This window comes from Crocuta crocuta, unplaced genomic scaffold, assembly GCF_008692635.1.
Source record: "Crocuta crocuta isolate KB4526 unplaced genomic scaffold, BGI_CrCroc_1.0 scaffold299, whole genome shotgun sequence".
Taxonomy (NCBI): Eukaryota; Metazoa; Chordata; class Mammalia; order Carnivora; family Hyaenidae; genus Crocuta; species Crocuta crocuta.
Genome location: NW_027532747.1, coordinates 12,857,666 through 12,874,585, shown reverse-complemented (window position 1 = coordinate 12,874,585; position 16,920 = coordinate 12,857,666). Strand labels below are relative to the sequence as shown.

Sequence of the window (16,920 nt, the reverse complement as noted above, 5' to 3'; positions counted from 1 at the left end):
TCTCTGGGCTCCAGGGCTGGATTTGTGTGCCTTACTCTCCTGTAACGAAGACTGAGGTTGGGTCACTGGGTCATTAAGTTCTCAGAATACTGGCTGCTGCGCTCTTCGGGTTTGAAAAGGTTGCCTGTTTGGCATTTTTGTTTCCATTCAATTAAAACTCTTAAGGATGATGTTATTTTCTTTATGCATAAAGGAGGAAACTGAAGTTGAGGGACCAGGTAACACTTGCCCCAAGTGTCAGTTTCCGCAGAGTTAACAGAGCCAGATTTGAACTGCCTGACCTCGGGCAAGCAGAGGACTAGAGGAGTGTGGTTGAAGTGGTATTTGCTTTCATAGATGAGAATGTGAACCGTAATATGTAACACCCATGAGGCTCTTTGTTTTCTTTTTTCTTTTTTTAGTGAGGATGTCTTAGGCAGATTATTATGGCCTTTAGGTATAATTTTATTTGGCTTTTCTATGTTTTAAATATGCAGTAGTTGCTAGCATTTAAAATTGATGCCATCTAAAAAGGTTTTTGGTTTTCTGAATCAGGAGATAATCTGGCAACATGGGGCTCCCTTTTTCCATGCCCTAGTAATTGACATTGTTGTTGGGCATGACCTCCTGAGGGGTGGCAGGGAGCCTTATGGATGGCGCATGCACTTTCTCTCCAGGCTACTCTTCCCCACCTTTGTTTCCTCCACACCAAGGCTTTCTGCCACGGTTCCTCTTTATACCCAGCCAGGCGGTCGGTGGACTGCGGGGCCCCTGTGGGTAACAACATCTGTGACCCATTTTAGGCCAAAAACTTTTCCTCACATTGATGTGAGTTTCTCACCTGGACTTAGGACTAACTGCATCTGTCTCAGTGAGTGGAAGACTTTCATGTTTGAACCACACCTAGTCTTGTGTGATTGTGAGAATTCGTTCATGTTCTCTATCGTTTTGTGTTTTCAACTTTTCTGTCATTTGATTGGCTCCCTACTTGACATTCTTCCCTCTCTCTCCCATTTAATTTGGCTCTGAAATAATACTGAGAATTGGGGTTTCGGGGTGAGAACTTTGGCTGTAGTTACAGCATCCCTCAGTACTTTGCTCTTCCCGGTGACCTTGTGTATCAGGCTGTCACCTGTGTTAACCAGATTATTGGACTCGTTTCTTTTCTATGACTGTAGACCTAGAGGAACCTAAGTTTGAGCCTGGGTTTTGAGGGAAATGTATTTAAAGATGCTGTGTACTGAATTGACCAGACTTAATGAGATACTGTTCATTCTTTCCCCATTCTAGCTGAGATGAGTGAACTGAGTGTGGCCCAGAAACCAGAAAAACTTTTGGAGCGTTGCAAGTACTGGCCTGCCTGTAAAAATGGGGACGAGTGTGCTTACCATCATCCTGTTTCACCTTGCAAGTGAGTAGCAGGAAGCTAATGCCAATTTCTAGGGTTAATTCTAGATCTTAGAGCCTATTCTGTTTTCCTGTGGACAAGTTTGACTTTTGTAACTAAACGGCTGTGACACTTAACCATTGCCCTCCCAGATGTTTGGGGGAGTAGGGAAACGGGAGAAGCCTGCATGTTTAAGGAGATAGGTATGTAAGTGCTCTGGTTTGTGTGCATTGTGTACATACACAGCTATTAAGGCATTGGAGAAAAAAGTCACAGGTAGTGACAAAACATTTAGGACTTGGGTATAATTTTTCCTTACTAGTTGGCTGGTTCAGTGGCATGAGCTTTGAGAGATGACTGTTAGATTAAAACAAAAAAATTTTTATGGTCCTAGAGGTAGAATCTCTCCATGTAACTTTTTTTTTTTTAACTTTAATTTCTTTACTTTAGACAGTGCAAGTCGGGGAGAGGGGCAGAGGAAGAGAGAATCCTAAGCAGACTCCACATTCAGCACAGAGCCCAGTGCAGGGCTCGATCCCACAACCCTGGGCTCATGACCTGCACCGAAATCAAGAGTCAGATGCTCAACGGAGTCAGTCACCTAGACACCCCTCTGTGTTTTAACTTTTTTAAGGAAATTCTGATAGAATGATATGGATGTCCATAGAGGGATACCAGAGAAGGGGTCTCTTTTTTGTAGCAATGCCTTGCACTATAGTGTGCCTAGTATAGTGAATTTAACTTGATAAAAGATTGCTGACGTAGATTTTACAGAGTACATGGTGTGAATTCTTAACCATAAGAAACCCTTTTGTCTTTCATGGTGGTGGCTTGAATTGAAAATTTGTTATTACCTTCAGCTTTGGGATTAACTACTATGTTCTGTTTTGAAATCTGGCCTCATTTAAAAATTGAGTTTCCCAGGTAGCCTGGTGGGCTTAGTTAGAAGAGCAGTGTGACTCTTGATCTCGGGGTTGTGAGTTCAGGCCCCATGTTGGATGTAGAGTTTACTTCGAAAAATTGCTTTCCCTTTTTTCTGTTCTGTGTTTCACAAAACAAGTAGTGGGCCTAAGGAGCCGCTCTACAGAAAAACTGATAATGTGTTGAGAAAATTATATGTGACTGTTTTTGTTTTAGAGCCTTCCCCAATTGTAAATTTGCTGAGAAGTGTTTGTTTGTTCATCCAAATTGTAAATATGATGCAAAATGTACTAAACCAGATTGTCCCTTCACTCATATGAGTAGAAGAATTCCAGTACTGCCTCCGAAACCAGGTGAGTGACCCTGTGCACTGCTACATTCAGGTGGAAAATGGCATTTATGATTATAAATGGAGTTTAAAAGAAAAAAATAATTTTAGAAATTGTGCCAGAATCACTAACCAGTCTTTAAAGAGCAAGTGTGCCTGTCCAGTGTCATTCTGAAATATTTTATCTAATGAGTATAAAAATCACTATTGAGAGAGGGAGAGAGAGAATTCCAAGCAGGCTCTGCTGTCAGTGCAGAGCCTGACACGGGGCTCGATCCCATGAACCAGGAGAGCATGACCTGAGCAGAAGTCCAGAATTGGACGACGCCCAACCAGCTGAGCCCACCTCATTTTCATTTTATAACCGTTCCCATAAAAATACCAGTAGACTGCATGATGGATTGTTTTGCCAGATTTGATCAGTCTTTGTTCTGATCTTTGTCAGCAGTTACAACACCAGCATCACCTTCTAGTAGTCAGCTGTGCCGTTATTTCCCTGCTTGTAAGAAAATGGAATGTCCCTTCTATCATCCAAAAGTAAGAATTTTCATTTTCCCAAAAATGATTTAGTGATAACCTCTAATTCTGAGACCTAGAAGATCAGTAGCAAATTGACTGCCTTGTGTATCCGTGGTTCCCCACCCACATCCCCTGGAGCCTCATTTTTGTTATTTCTTAGGTATTGGGGGAGCCCCTGTCTGGCTCCTTAGGACAAGTGGTCTGAAACAAGTGTTAGTATTGTAAGCTCTCAGACTAAAGCTCCCCTTTGCTTAGTTTCCATTAGGGGGTAGGTTTTTTCTCTGTGTCGTCATGGTCTCCCCCCACCCCCATCAGAAACGGTGATGATGAAATCTCGTACTACTGCTTCATACCATCCAGACTTGTCCCGACGGTTCTCACTTTCTGTATACTAACGATTGATGTAGCTCCAGCTGTTTAGTTGCTCTCAGTAAATGATCTTTCCGAAATCGAAGCCTGAAGGCCATTATGAAAGACCTTCACTTCTCCCAAGTCGGTTTGGGCAAAAATGAAGGTGTCCAGAGAAGGATGGATATATAAAGGGATGTTGGGTCAGATGTGCAGGGTGATTACAAGTTTTTATCATATGCCGAATAACACGGTTATTCTTTAACTAGGATTTTGTGTCAGGCGGCCTCATTTTTCCAGGTTTCAGTATTAAAATACTGTTAGATTATCTCTTTCCCCATTAAAAGTTTCTCTCAAATTGCCGTTTTTATTTGTATTAGCTTTGCAAATGCTGAAACTCTATTGTCTGTATTTAGCACTGCAGATTTAACACTCAGTGTACCAGACCTGACTGCACTTTTTATCATCCCACCATTACTGTACCACCGCGACATGCCTTGAAATGGATTCGACCCCAAACCAGGTACATTAGAAGTATACCGATTTGAGGCAAATGGTCACTTTTTTCCTCTGCTGTTTAATTATACAGGGTCTTTTGGAGATTTTGTTTTACCAGTGGTTGCTTATTCACCTAGGTAATCTCCAGATCAGATTTCCCTTCTGAATGTATACGGTTACACATGAATTTTCTTAGCATTAGTAAACCACGTTTCAAAAAGTCTTAGTGTGGCCTGTAAATTTAAATACATGTCATCATTACCTTATATAATTGTATTTTTTGTATAAAAAAACCAAACCTGATCCTCATATTGTAAATCTGTAGAACAGATATTGTGTGAAAATATTCATCTTTTTAACTAGAGATATATATATATGGATGTAAAGCCATTAATTAAAAAATTTTTTGTTTATTCAGTGAATGACACTCAGTCCTACTTGGCAGAAGATTGTGGAGTTTGAAAGTTTCCACCTACTGATGAAAGATACTCCGCAGAACTTGTCAAATCTTTGAAACTTGGAATATATATTGATTTCATAATATGAAGTTTATTGCCTATCTGAAGTGTCTAATTTTTCTAGTTTGTAAGTTTATTAAGTGGTTTTAACATTGGGTGTTTTGTTTGTTTCGACTATGAAAAGACCGTTTAAAGCAAAAGCTAAATTCCATTAAAACATCTGAGGTGTGTTTGTACACTGCTATTTTCAGTATCAACATTTACAGCGTGGTGATCTTGTCAGTACTGATAAAATCCACTTCGGGGCTATGGTGTTGGTGTGTGTCCAGTGAGAAGAGCATCCTTATTCTAAATTTTCCCAAGGATTATCCATTGTGAAAACAAGTGGCCAAAAGTGTGGAGGCAGCTTAACATAGTCATTCAGTTCTGCCTGCTTTTTAACTTTAAGTGAATTTAGTTTGAAAAGCGTGGTAATACAGGCTTCTTGGGTTCAGTGACACTGTGGTAAAATGGTTCTCAAATAGCTAGTCCCTTACCTTCTGGGATAGGATGTGTCCGGGATAGACAGCTGGAATGGCAAGTGCGAAACAATAGCAACAGTTCCTTAAAATGCTTTACTATTAACATATACTTTTTAAATAAATATTTTGGGAATGCATTATCACAAAATTATACAAATTTTTTTATAGTTCTATATACAGAAGGTATCAGAAAACAGACTTCAAACTCACAAGATAATATATTCTCACATTCTGAAAAATATTTCCAGAAAGAACTGCACAGAAAAAAATTTTAATGTAAAAATTAGATTTAAATAGTATATTTTAAACGACTAATTACAGAAATCAGATGGGTAAACTGCAAAATAGGACTAAACTTTTGGAACTATTGAATCAACAGTTTTCTGTGTGTGGTTTTTAAAATAGTTAAGGCAAGAAGTGTCAGATGCTTTAGAATTAAATAACGGATCACTGATTTTAAAGACTTGATGTACAGCAGTTAAAAAAAAAAAAAGGCAGCTAAAAGCTGGTTACAACAGAGCTAACTAATGCAAAAAAGATAAAGACCTAAATAGTCTCAGGACCGAACTGAAAACAAAAAGTTCATTAGTTATATACCCAAGGAATAACAGAACACCACGTGTAAAAGTCCATGTTTAAGAGCATCAAACCGACAGTCTATTTTGTGGCCATTGCTTTTCCATGGGGAGAAGAAAGAATTAACCAGTTATTAAACCATTTGGTGAGTAAAGACAGAGCACAGGGCCCTCACGTTGTTAGGCTGGGGTGAAATGACCATTCTGCTTCATTCTAAAAAGTTGACTCCTTTGAATTTAAGGCATTTGTCATTCCAGTGCTACTTAAGATTGAGCTTTACATCTTTGTGAAGAAATTTAAGTTGTATTTCTAGAAATTTAAACAGACTTTTAGTAACATCATTTATAAACGGTGTACAGTTGCATTCTCATAATTTCACTGCAAAGAACATAAATGGGAAACAGGGCCTAAGTGATTTGGTTCAACCATTTTACAAGTTAGTAATGAGCTAACATCAGGGGTTTCTCCCCCCCATTTCATAAACACTACCTGGAAACACATTTCAGAGTTTAATGCTACCATCCCAGCTGCTCTGGTTTATGGGCAGGCTGAGGTTGACTCTAAACATCTGTTGGAGAACTTGGTTGAAAGAGAAGCACAAGCAGTGCCGGTGGCAGCGAGCGGCACTCGTGCACAGTGTGCCTTGGCGTGCGTTTATCCGCAGACGGGACCAAAGGTGCCAGGAGTCTCAAGTTAAAATGCGGGAGCTTAGTCAAATACTGCACATAAAAGTAAAGCTCTGGGTTAAAAAAATACACGGGGCAGAATCTTCAGAGCCCATCGCGGTTATTCACCTTGCCTCAGTTGATGGCTGGCACAGCCAAGGTGGTTGTGGGAGAACTACTTAAAATCAACGTGTTTCAGTCCTGAAGCTGACAGCAGCGAGTACGGCTGGCTTGCTAGGCTGGCCGCTGGAGCAAAAATGCGGTGGAAGCATTTCCGTCCTGTATACTTTATTATATAGAGTTTCTACCTGTACTGCGAAATGGGATTCTTCTTCAGCCAGAAGCTAGCAAACTTGGCTCAGAAGGAAAGTTTGAAACTGCAACAGGCTCAAAAATGGAGCGGAAGAGAGAGGGTGGTTCAAGGAAATTTCTTTCCTGTAATTTATTGAATGGCCCTTTATAATATACATGAATAGAAATTTAACATTAGTGTATTCTAAAATTTGGCTTAATTTAGGACAATCCATTGATGTGAACAGGACCTTCTGTTTCAAGCTTAATCGTGGTTTAAGCAGGCCTTCAAACACAGCTATTATTCAGAGCTTTAAAACTGGCCGTGTTCAATCACTGCTCAGGCTTTCTGTGATAGGATTCGGCCATTTCTGTTTTTAGTATTTACAAGGTGTTGGGCATACAAAATACAGGTCAGGCCAAACTGAGACTTCCAGAACCTGAAGGGGTCTATTACACTACAAAGAGAGTTAACACAGTAAAAATTCATAGGACCAGTAGAGCATCTTAAACTTTTTCACACTTAGAAAAATATATTTTTAAATAGCAATCTACATAATCTCCAGTCTTCAGGAAACTACAGACAGGCTAAACAGCAAATTCCTGAATGGCAAGTACTGATCTTTGGCAGCATTAAAGTGAAGAGGGATAAAGATCTAAGTGCTCAGCCCTAATCCGCCCAAAAGGAATTTTAATAGACAGGTGTTACAAGCGGACCTGTACTCATTCCTTTTGGAAGTCAGCCTATGGGGTTGCATACATCTAATTGGTAAATTTTTCCAATCAAAAAAAAAGCCGTAGAAACTTCAAGAGCTACTAAATTAACTTTGTAAATGTGACCTTGAACATTTCAGCCTACATGTTAAACAGGTGTTTCTACTAGACTACATCTTTGAATATTCAGTATGCTCTCCCAGTTCAATCCTCATGCTGTCTACACCTTAAACCCGTGCACCACTGGGAAGGAGTGTTCAGCATACTGCTTTCTCATTAATGAGGCTATAATCATGTTCTCATTTTTCAGCTATAGAGGGGGCTGCTGAACATAAAAGGATCGACAGCTCAACCGTGAAAATGTAGTGACCATATACTAACTTTGGATTCGTTCCTGAACTTAAAACAGGGGAAAGTGTCCTTTATAAAGAGGTTTATTGATGCTTAAGTAGCATTATCTTCTCCAGTAAAGCTTGTGTGTGTTTCCTTAGGGAAATCATGTTCGCCTTTTAAAAGCTGTGATCCTTTAGGGTGATGGTGTGTTTCTTTCCTTATGTAAACACAAGGAAAAATAAGTCATTAAATAATGAGCCTTCCAAATAAAATAGAAATTCTAACGAAGAAAAACCGTTTGCTTAAAAAGATGACGAAAACTTTGCAAGTTGGGGTTTTAAGGTTTTGATTTGGGTTTTTTGGGGGAGAAGCTCAGTCCCCTCAGCCTCCCTACCAGGCCTGCCGAGTTTGCACCCTTCCCAAAAACGGGGGGCTGGCTTTCACCAAGTATCTGTATACTTTGAAACGTATATTTCTTTGAAACGTAACTGTCTGGCAGTGTGTGGATTATGGACAGTTCCCCAGTGCATACAGCAAGTGTCTTGAACTTATCTGTCTTCTATTTTGATGACTCTGGGCGTTTATCCCTGTTACAATCCTAAATTAGCACCACTTGCCCATGCAGGGTTTGGTTCGGTTTGCTTTTTTTTTGTTCCTCGTCTGTAATTCTGGTCTCTCAAGGCTGTTAATTTATACAGTCTTCTCTGCATCCGTATCTTTTAGTGAGGCATATGTACACATTTCCAGACAAATAAACTGCAATTAAAAAAAAAATGCAGTGAGTTCATTATATTTCTAGTTTTTTGAGGTTTTAAATCATACATGTAATAAAACTTTTCATGAATTCCTTTTACTTTGTATTTCCATAGTGTGTGACTCCACAGCACCAGCTTCCCAGTTAGGCTACCTTTTTATAGTTGACTAGCTGAGTCTCTAACATGGGGATATGAGATCTCTTAGTAACTAGTTCAAGATTCTCTGCTCTTTGGCTTAGGAAAGTTACCAACCTGCAGTCATCACCTCCGGCACTAACGACATGTCGATCCCCACTGGTAAATCGAATATTGGTCACGTGAGGTGAATGACCCAAGAACCTTTTGTGCTTTGCCTGAGAAACAACAAAAAACAAAGCTTAGGATGTTGTGTGAGGCACGCAGAAATCAAAGGTTCGTATCGGGAACCCTGTCTCTGTCATGGGGGCTGTGAAGAGAGTAGGCACTTCAGACCACATGCAATGTTACTAAAATGCTTTCTTATGAGCATCTGGGTGGTTCAGTCAGTTAAGCGTCCAGCTCTTGACTATGGCTCATGTTGTGATCTTACAAATCATGAGATCGAGCACCATGTCGGGCTTTATACTAACAGTGCGGAACCCGCTTGGGGTTCTCTCTCTCTGCCCCTCCCCTGCTCCTGTACTTTCTCAAAACATAAATACACTGCTTTTTCACAGTTAGTAACGGATCTGCACCTAACAGACCAGGTTTTTTCAGCAGTCCGATGTCTCCAGGTACTCTGAAAATTTTCCTTTTGAGGAAAAGAATTTGAAACTTGATAATAGATTAAAGGTTTAATAAAAGGATAATCACAGCTCTATTAGGATAGTTAGCAAAGATGTGTAAGGAGCATGAGGAGACAACTAAAAGCTTTATTTTTAGTAGGTTTTAAAAAAATCTTAGGAACACAAGTGTTTCTAAATCAGGAGACTAACATTAACAGCTATTAAATTATGGGAAAAGAGGTACTAATGATCAGATCTAAACAAAACTACATCAAAAAACAGACCAAACAGAAACTTACAAATTTTTCAGGACATGGGAAGTCAAATAACTTAACCATCCCAAAGTCATCTCCTGTTACAAGGCTGATTCCTGAATGAGATACGCAGGCACAGTTGACATTGGCTTTCTCAGCATGTCTGGACCAGATTCCCATAACTTCATCTCCTAGAATACTAGAGGGGAGGAATAAAGAAAATACACCATAGCAAACACAGATGTACTCCACTGAAGCAGTTTTTTGGTAATTAGTTTCTACTTAATTATGTTCTTTAAAATTAATAAAGATGCATATGCTATAGGAATTTGGTGGATTAAAAAGATGGATACTCCTGGTTACCTGTTACACAGCCAGCAAATCCGTAAGATTTTATTTCTAACAGCTGCACAATGTATTCTTTTAGGTAGAGAAATAACAGGATTGCTTAACAGTACCTGGTATGTGTTTTTACTGCCAATTTCTGAACCTAACACGTTAAGGAAAATATCAGGGTATCGTTAAAGGCTTTTCACCTTGATAAAGCATGAGCATAGGTTCGGTCACAAGGCGTCCCAGCAGGAGCCCATCATTGTTCTCTTAGAAAGAACTCAGGATACAGTAACAAACTTAGAACTGCTATTCCCTAGTGGAATGGCTGTAACTGTTCAGCAACAGGATTTTCCCGTTTACCTAGTCCATGTAGCCCAAGTAATTCTGTCCATGGCGGCCTGATCCAGAACAGGTTTTCCTGAAGGCACTTCATAGACCTGTCGTTTATAGCAACCGGTAGAGACCTTTCGTTGTATTAAAAAGGGGACAAGAATTCCATTATGTGAGAGACACATCAGAAGGCTAGAGAATACTAGCAAAGTGTGCTATTTGCTTTACATTTCTAACATTAACATTACAGATGACTATAAAAATCTCAGAAAAAAATGGAAAAAAGATCTGAGAAGAACAGGATATTAAAGAATGCAGAAACAGTGAAGAGTAAATAAAGGCAAAAGTTCACAAGCTCTGGAACTCAGGTGTTTTTTCAGAAAGCTCTCGCCCAACGTGGGGCGTCGAATTCATGACCCTGAGATCAAGATTCACATGCTTTGCTGACTGAGCCAGCCAGGCGCCCCTCTGAAACTCAGGAGTTTTATTTATTAAAAAAAAAAATTTTTTTTTAAATTTCTGAGGGAGAGAGAGAAACAGTGTGAGCAGGGGAGGGTCAGAGAGAGAGATACAGAATCTGAAACAGGCTCTGAGCTAGCTGTCAGCACAGAGCCCAGCGCAGGGCTTGAACCCACGAATCGTGAGATCATGACCTGAGCCGAAGTCAGACGCTCAACCGACTGAACCACACGGGTGCCCCATGAAACTCAGGAGTTTCAACAGCTGTAACAACAGCTCCTGTGAACTGGACGTAGGACAGAGGTACTGTACCTGGAGATGTCTGCTGTCTGCAGAGAAGTCCATCTGAATGACAAAGCTGGGAATGTCTCTGCAGTAGCTGATTCTGTTAAGGGTGGGGCCCAATGTTAGGTCATAAAAATCCACTGAGTTCTCACTAGAACCCACTGCCAGAAACCGGGAGTCTGGACTAAATCTGGAGAGAGGATAAAATACGTGAAAGATGCATCAGCCCACATGAAATCATAAATATTTAAGAACAGTGACTTCCATTCTAGCTCTCAAAATGAAGTATGTGTGTGATCTGGCCTCAAGTAGATTTACCTGGTGGACACAACTGATTGTGTGTATGGAGATTCTGTTTGTGTTACATGGAACAAAAAGTTTACATTTTACTTCAAGTGGCTCAATTTTCATCTAATTCCCATAAAAGTCTAGATTTCGAAAAAGCCACTAACAATTACTGAGTTCATAAGTTACAGAATTCACCCAGTTCACCACGAGAGGATTCTTTCCTCTGGAAACATGGTATCGTAACAGCAAAGGACACAGATCTGCCAAACCCCCCTCAGGTTATCTGGGGAAGGGACACGACCTGGAGCTTGGAAGAAGTTATTTGAAGAGACAAATATGTGCCTAGTGACCACAGCAAATAATCTGGGACAGTTCAGGTTCTTTAGGGAAATGGGGCCTACAGGAAGGAAGAATATATATATATTCAATATATACTGAAGTTCTGAGGCCAATTCCATTTGTGAAAGGGTTTTACTGGTGAAGGGTGCCAAGCTTTTGTCAGAGCCAGGTTCAGTAACCCATCTTGATCACACTGAGGCACTTGGTAAATGGTAGCCATTGTCTGAATAAGCTTAAGCGCTGGAATGTGAAGGTTCAAGAAAAGTTTAAAGCTTAATTAACTCAGATTCTGGGACATAGATGTTTGATGGGTATTAATTAAATGAGTGACTATATATTCAGCTGAGATGTGGAGTTACGCCTTTAGTTTTCCAGGCTGACAACTTCTCAAGGACAGACGGCCCCCTTCTGTACAGCGGCAGCGGATTCTGGCAGGGTGAGCCCGGTGGGCCTGGCCCGCGGGACACTTAATCATCAGATGGTCCCTGAATGCATGCTCTTAGAAGGCACTGTGGTTGATGCCACTGGGTTAGTAATTCGGCAGGAAGTAAATGACACCAACGGCTGTATTTCAGCATACAGCTGACGCTGTGGTAGAATGCTACAGGCACTAGTAAGGACCTGTTTTCAAATGCAACCTGGGTCATTTAAGAATTATATGTATTAGAAATTCTATTCCATTTGTTGACTAACCTGATATCATGGATTGCACATCGTCTATCTCTCTTCTTTCCCCATATTTTTAGAGAGCTCACCAGTAAAATAATAAATTCTCCATTTTTCATTCCGATAGCCACCATATCCCCTTCAGGGCTGTAACACACGGTCCGAGCAGCATGTCCCAAGTTCACTTTGTTTAACATCTTCTGCATAAGAACCAAAAGAGCCAGAGAAAACTACATTAAGTACAAAGTAAACCAGTTCCTTTTCAAAACTCTCAACATAATTCTCAAATAGTTCTTTGAGTGCTTAGCAATGTGGTACTTCCGGTGTCCTTAAAAATTGTAACTTACAAGAAAAGAAAAACAACCTCAAAAACTGTTTGTACTTACTTTATCAGCAATATCCCAGAGTCTCACTGTCCCATCTTCTGCAGCAGAAAGGAAAAAATCCCTGGATGGATGTGTCACCAGTCCCCATATGGGCCCATCCACGTGACCGTTAACTAAAATATTGCAGGCTGCATTTTTCTCTCCAACTTCGATGATCTCCGCGCTCCTTGTCCCAACTAGGATCTTGCCCTGAAACACAAAGGGGACCGATAGGTTTACTGTAATACGGCAGCTGCTTTCAACAACTTAAGGGCCCTACCGACCTTAGAGAACTTTGTGCTCTGAACTAACATAGCAGCAAGCTCATCGTTAGCTCATGAGGTTTTCTTTGACTAGAGCCCCCAGTCTGTGCCAAAGAACAGGACTCTTCTCGAAGACAGCCCCCCGCACTGTGACTGTATTTTAATCTGACAGTCACCAAAGTGGTATAAGTGCGTTAGGACACAGGAAGAGACTATTACATTTTAGTTGAAGAGTATAAATAGGGGCGCCTGGGTGGCTCAGTCAGTCGAGTGTCTGACTTCGACTCGGGTCATGATCTCGCAGTTTGTGGGTTCGAGCCCCCATCAGGTTCTGTGCTGACAGCTCAGAGCCTGGAGCCTGTTCCAGATTGTGTCTCCCCCTCTCTCTGCCCCTCCCCTGCTCACACTCTGTCTCTTCCTGTCTCAAAAATAAACAAACATTAAAAAAAAATTATTAAAAAAAAAATCCCCAAAACCGATGGGGCGTCTGGCTGCCCAGTTGGTAGACTCTTGATGTCGGGGATCTTGAGTTTGAGACCTACGCTTCGGGGGGCGGGGGGCTGAGTACTTAAAAAGTAAAGTGAAGGCGCCTGAGGTGCTCAGTTTGTGGGTCCAAGCCCCACGTTGGACTCTGCTGACAGCTCAGAGCCTGGAGCCTGCTTCGGATTCTGTGTCTCCCTCTCCCTGGCTCTTGCGCACGGGTGTGCTCTCTCTTCCTCTCAAAAGTAAACTTGAGAAAAAATTTTAATTGAAAACGTAAAAAGAAATGAACGTTTAAAAGTAAATAAAACTTAGCAGTTTTGCTCTCATCAAAATGGAGTCAACTGGCAAGAGAACACGCTTCTGCCCACCACGGGTGAATCAGCAGGTTCAGGAAAATACGGAGGTTTAAATACGGCGTTTAGCCGGGATAGTGGCTGCTCGATCTCGCGCGGGGGCCCGGGTCCACGCGGCGCGCAGCCAGCAAGCAAACCCCGTTGGTGCCACTGGTCAAGCTGCAGAGGGAGGGGAGCCGCACGAGTAACCGTCCTCCGCTTGCTGCGGCCCCGAGCGGCGCTCGAACATCTTACTTTGCCTCTGCACACGGAACGGACGCAGTCCGTGGCCTGGCCCGTGTCCAGCCGGAAAGCTCGGCACCGCCTCAGCTCCTGGTCCCACAGCTTGACCGCTCCTCCTTCTCTTGACCTGAGAACAACCCAAGCCAAATAAGCATTTGTTATGAGCTATTACAAATCATTTTTACTGTAAGCAAATAGTAAATGACATAAGCAGAACTGTTTAAAACAAAAAAGGGCCCTGACGTTCACTTTTTATAGTCCCTCAACTTTCTGTAGCAATTGTAAGATACACTGTATTTCAGCCATTCAGGTTAAGCAAATTTTACTTGGTGAGAATTCATTTTTCTGACAGTACGATCTCAGTTCCCCCAATTCCCCGCATAATGTATCTTCTCGATTAAGGAAACGTGCGGAATGCTGTTTCATGTTAAAATGACAACGGAAACGCGAGGCTCGGTAACAGGGTTGCAGACGCTACGCTACACAAGACACTTTTCATGGCCCAGAGGGGTGCGCCCTCCTTCCCCTCATTATTAAAACACCCCTGAAACCGCCCGGCAGGCGTGTGCACACAGGCGTGTGCCGACCGGATGGCGTGGGGGAAACGCCAGCATCAGCCTACGACGGAAAAGAGGAGCTAGAGCCCATCATCTACGGTCTTTCTCTCGGAAGGCCTGGAAGGCGTATTCCTTCACCTTCCGTCAGGGGAACTGCGAGCCTCGGGAGACAAGCCTGGCCGGCCGTGCGCCGCGGGCAGGGCTCCCTGCGTCTGTGCCCGATTGGGCGCGTCCTCCCCGTCCTGCCGACGCTACGTTTTAACAAGAGGAGAATGTCGGCAGAAAAATCAGTATCTGGCTTCTTTCGGGGGGTTTCAAATCACTCAGAAAAAAGTCTTTTCTTAGGCTTAAATGTAAAGGCTGGTTTACGCAATTTTATGTAACAGGCATTTTACGTAACGGATTTGCCTCAAGCCAGAGCAGACGAGGCAGTTTGTTCCCGGCGCCCTCACGCCTCCCCCCGGCAGCCGGCAGGGCGCGCCTCGGCCCTCAGCCTCGCTCTGGACAAACAAGGAGAGAGCAGGCGGCCAGGACGCGTCCCGGGACTGAGGACCAAGCCTCCCGTGGGTCGCCTCTTCCCCAGCGAAGGCCCACACAGGCAGCTCTCCGCCTGCGCCACACCCACCGAGACCATGCCCCGGAGAAGGAAGCTGCCCCCCCGACTGCCGGGGTTAAGGTGTCTCTACACTATGAAATGAATCAGAAGTGACGTAAGACCAGGAATTAAGAATCGACAGGAAGGCACATAAAAGGCCATAAAGGTGAAGCACGTGAGGAAGAAAGTCGGAGAGGAGGATCCGTGTAGTCTAGAAAAAACTAGAACAACTCCCTGCAAACCGCAGGCGGCCCCCGGTGCACGAACGCGCGCTAAGGCTGCGGGAACAGGACTCACGGCCTTTCCTTGCCTCCAGTCACGATAAGTCCGTCCCGCAGCGTGGTGTGCATGGCGAACACAGGCCCGTTGTGGGCTCTGGCCACGGTCCTACACAATATGTGATCTTTCCACACACAGACATCCCCACTGACGGTACCTGTAAACGTCAAGTTATTCTGAAAAAGGAGTGGGGAAGGGGGAGATAAACTTATCAAAAGTTCAAAGAGAGTTGAAACAGACGCAATTCTCTACCGCAAGTGTGGCCTACGTCACCTTCTCAGATGCAAAGAACATGACAGAGTGGGACAAGCCAGGGGCCCGGGAGCCAGGACACCTGAGCCTGAGGCTTAGCTTTGTCAGGGCCTTCCGTTCTATTCTGTTGCTTATATGCTGGAATAACCTTGGACAAGGTTTTTAAACCTCTAGGAGTATCAGCTTTTTATTGTGTAAGATGAGGGAGTTCAGGCACCAAGTTCCCCTCTACTGCTAAACTTTTAGAATTTTGCTTTACACGGTCTCTTTGGGCTGCTTCCCTCCAGTTCCCTCCGAGAAATAGCTTGAGGTCATTGACAGCTGAGAGTGGGGAAAACAAACAAACAAACAAACAAAGAGTAGCAACCGGAAGTGAAAATAACATTTCACTAGGTTTGATACAGTATTTTGTCACAGAAAGTAAAACCACGTACACAACTTACGGCCACTTGGTAGGAATTTTTTAGATTTCACTAATTCATGAGGTAGATGACATTAACATTTGCCATGATTTCTTAAAATCAAAACAGCAGAAATCAGTGCATTTCCGTAATAGAAAAGAAGATAAATTTGCTAAGGGGCCAAAGTAACAGTGCTTTAGATCACTTTGAGAATCGCTATCCTGACAGACTTCCTTTATGTGGAAACTGGAGAAATGAAATTCTGCATCATGTGCTCTTTTCATCCATCTTAGTTTCACTTTCAGAGCAACCGGTCCGAAATCTCTCACGAAAAACAATATGGAAAGAACCAATAGGAAAATAAGACTCTGAATTACAACAAAACAGATTTTCTTTCCTCTTTCTGAGAATACGACAGTTTCCATGTTTAATTTCCCTACAATTTTTTTAAAGTGATCTCAACCCAGAGATCCAGAGTCGCATGCTCTGTGCACTCTCCCTCCAACAATTTAATGTCACTTGAGTGTCTCAGCAGCCCCGCATGGTCTCTGTCAGTCTGGATAACAATAATTGTACTTGTCACCTAGGAGCATCATTAATTCATGCCTTGTCAGCAATCAGAATGTACACGCTCTAGGTGAGGAACCAAGATTTCACCTCCCGTGCTCTTCTCTGTAAGCCCTCGGCATGGCGGACGTTCAAATAGGCCTAAACTGAACATCGACCCATCTTGCTATGTAACCAAACATTCTGATTTCACTGCTACTCTAACCTTAAGTCAATTAGGATTAATATTTTAGTCTTCAAGTTTATTTTCTATTGGGAATGGGCAACTGGGTACATAAAGAATTTTATACATTAAGAAAGTTAATCTACACGGGCAAATTCAATGCCAGAACCATTTGAATGTGTGGGTTTTTCTTCTGGGCAGGAACTACCGGTCTTATACTGTGAATCCCCAAAACGTTTAATGGAAGTCTGACATGATATGACCAACATCTTTCAACGGTCTTTTTGTTAAAATCATGTGCTCAAAGGTTCTAAAAGTATAATTTTCTTCATGTATTACATTCCCAGCCCCGTAAACATTATTACAGAAATCCACCAAGGCTTCTGATGTACCAAAGGATTTAAAAAGCCTGGCCAGGGCTCAGGGTATT

General features: G+C 42.4%; 2 protein-coding genes across 6 annotated transcripts in view; one reads left to right on the top strand and one right to left on the bottom strand.

The window, feature by feature from the left end:
- The window catches only part of ZC3H14 (zinc finger CCCH-type containing 14), a 45,437-nt gene extending 40,763 nt beyond the window's left edge, over positions 1-4,674 (top strand). For 3 of the 5 annotated variants that reach the window (XM_077780888.1, XM_077780886.1, XM_077780889.1), the window contains 5 exons: positions 1,270-1,390; positions 2,504-2,640; positions 3,064-3,152; positions 3,899-4,005; positions 4,399-4,674. In XM_077780888.1, coding sequence (XP_077637014.1) covers positions 1,270-1,390; positions 2,504-2,640; positions 3,064-3,152; positions 3,899-4,005; positions 4,399-4,405 — 461 coding nt within the window. In that variant the 3' untranslated portion in view covers positions 4,406-4,674. Of the gene's footprint in view, positions 1-1,269; positions 1,391-2,503; positions 2,641-3,060; positions 3,153-3,898; positions 4,006-4,398 lie in introns of all 5 variants that reach the window. The other 2 variants (XM_077780890.1, XM_077780887.1) reach the window with 1 other exon arrangement.
- Positions 4,675-7,623: 2,949 nt separating this feature from the next.
- Positions 7,624-16,920, bottom strand: part of EML5 (EMAP like 5) — a 174,125-nt gene continuing 164,828 nt past the window's right edge. Inside the window, exons 37-45 of the mRNA XM_077780840.1 lie at positions 15,126-15,283; positions 13,689-13,803; positions 12,377-12,565; positions 12,018-12,190; positions 10,725-10,887; positions 9,984-10,087; positions 9,336-9,489; positions 8,546-8,646; positions 7,624-8,294 (exon numbers count right to left, since the gene is read on the bottom strand). Of these exons, the coding sequence (XP_077636966.1) occupies positions 8,258-8,294; positions 8,546-8,646; positions 9,336-9,489; positions 9,984-10,087; positions 10,725-10,887; positions 12,018-12,190; positions 12,377-12,565; positions 13,689-13,803; positions 15,126-15,283 (1,194 nt within the window). The 3' untranslated portion in view covers positions 7,624-8,257. The remainder of the gene's footprint in view (positions 8,295-8,545; positions 8,647-9,335; positions 9,490-9,983; positions 10,088-10,724; positions 10,888-12,017; positions 12,191-12,376; positions 12,566-13,688; positions 13,804-15,125; positions 15,284-16,920) is intronic.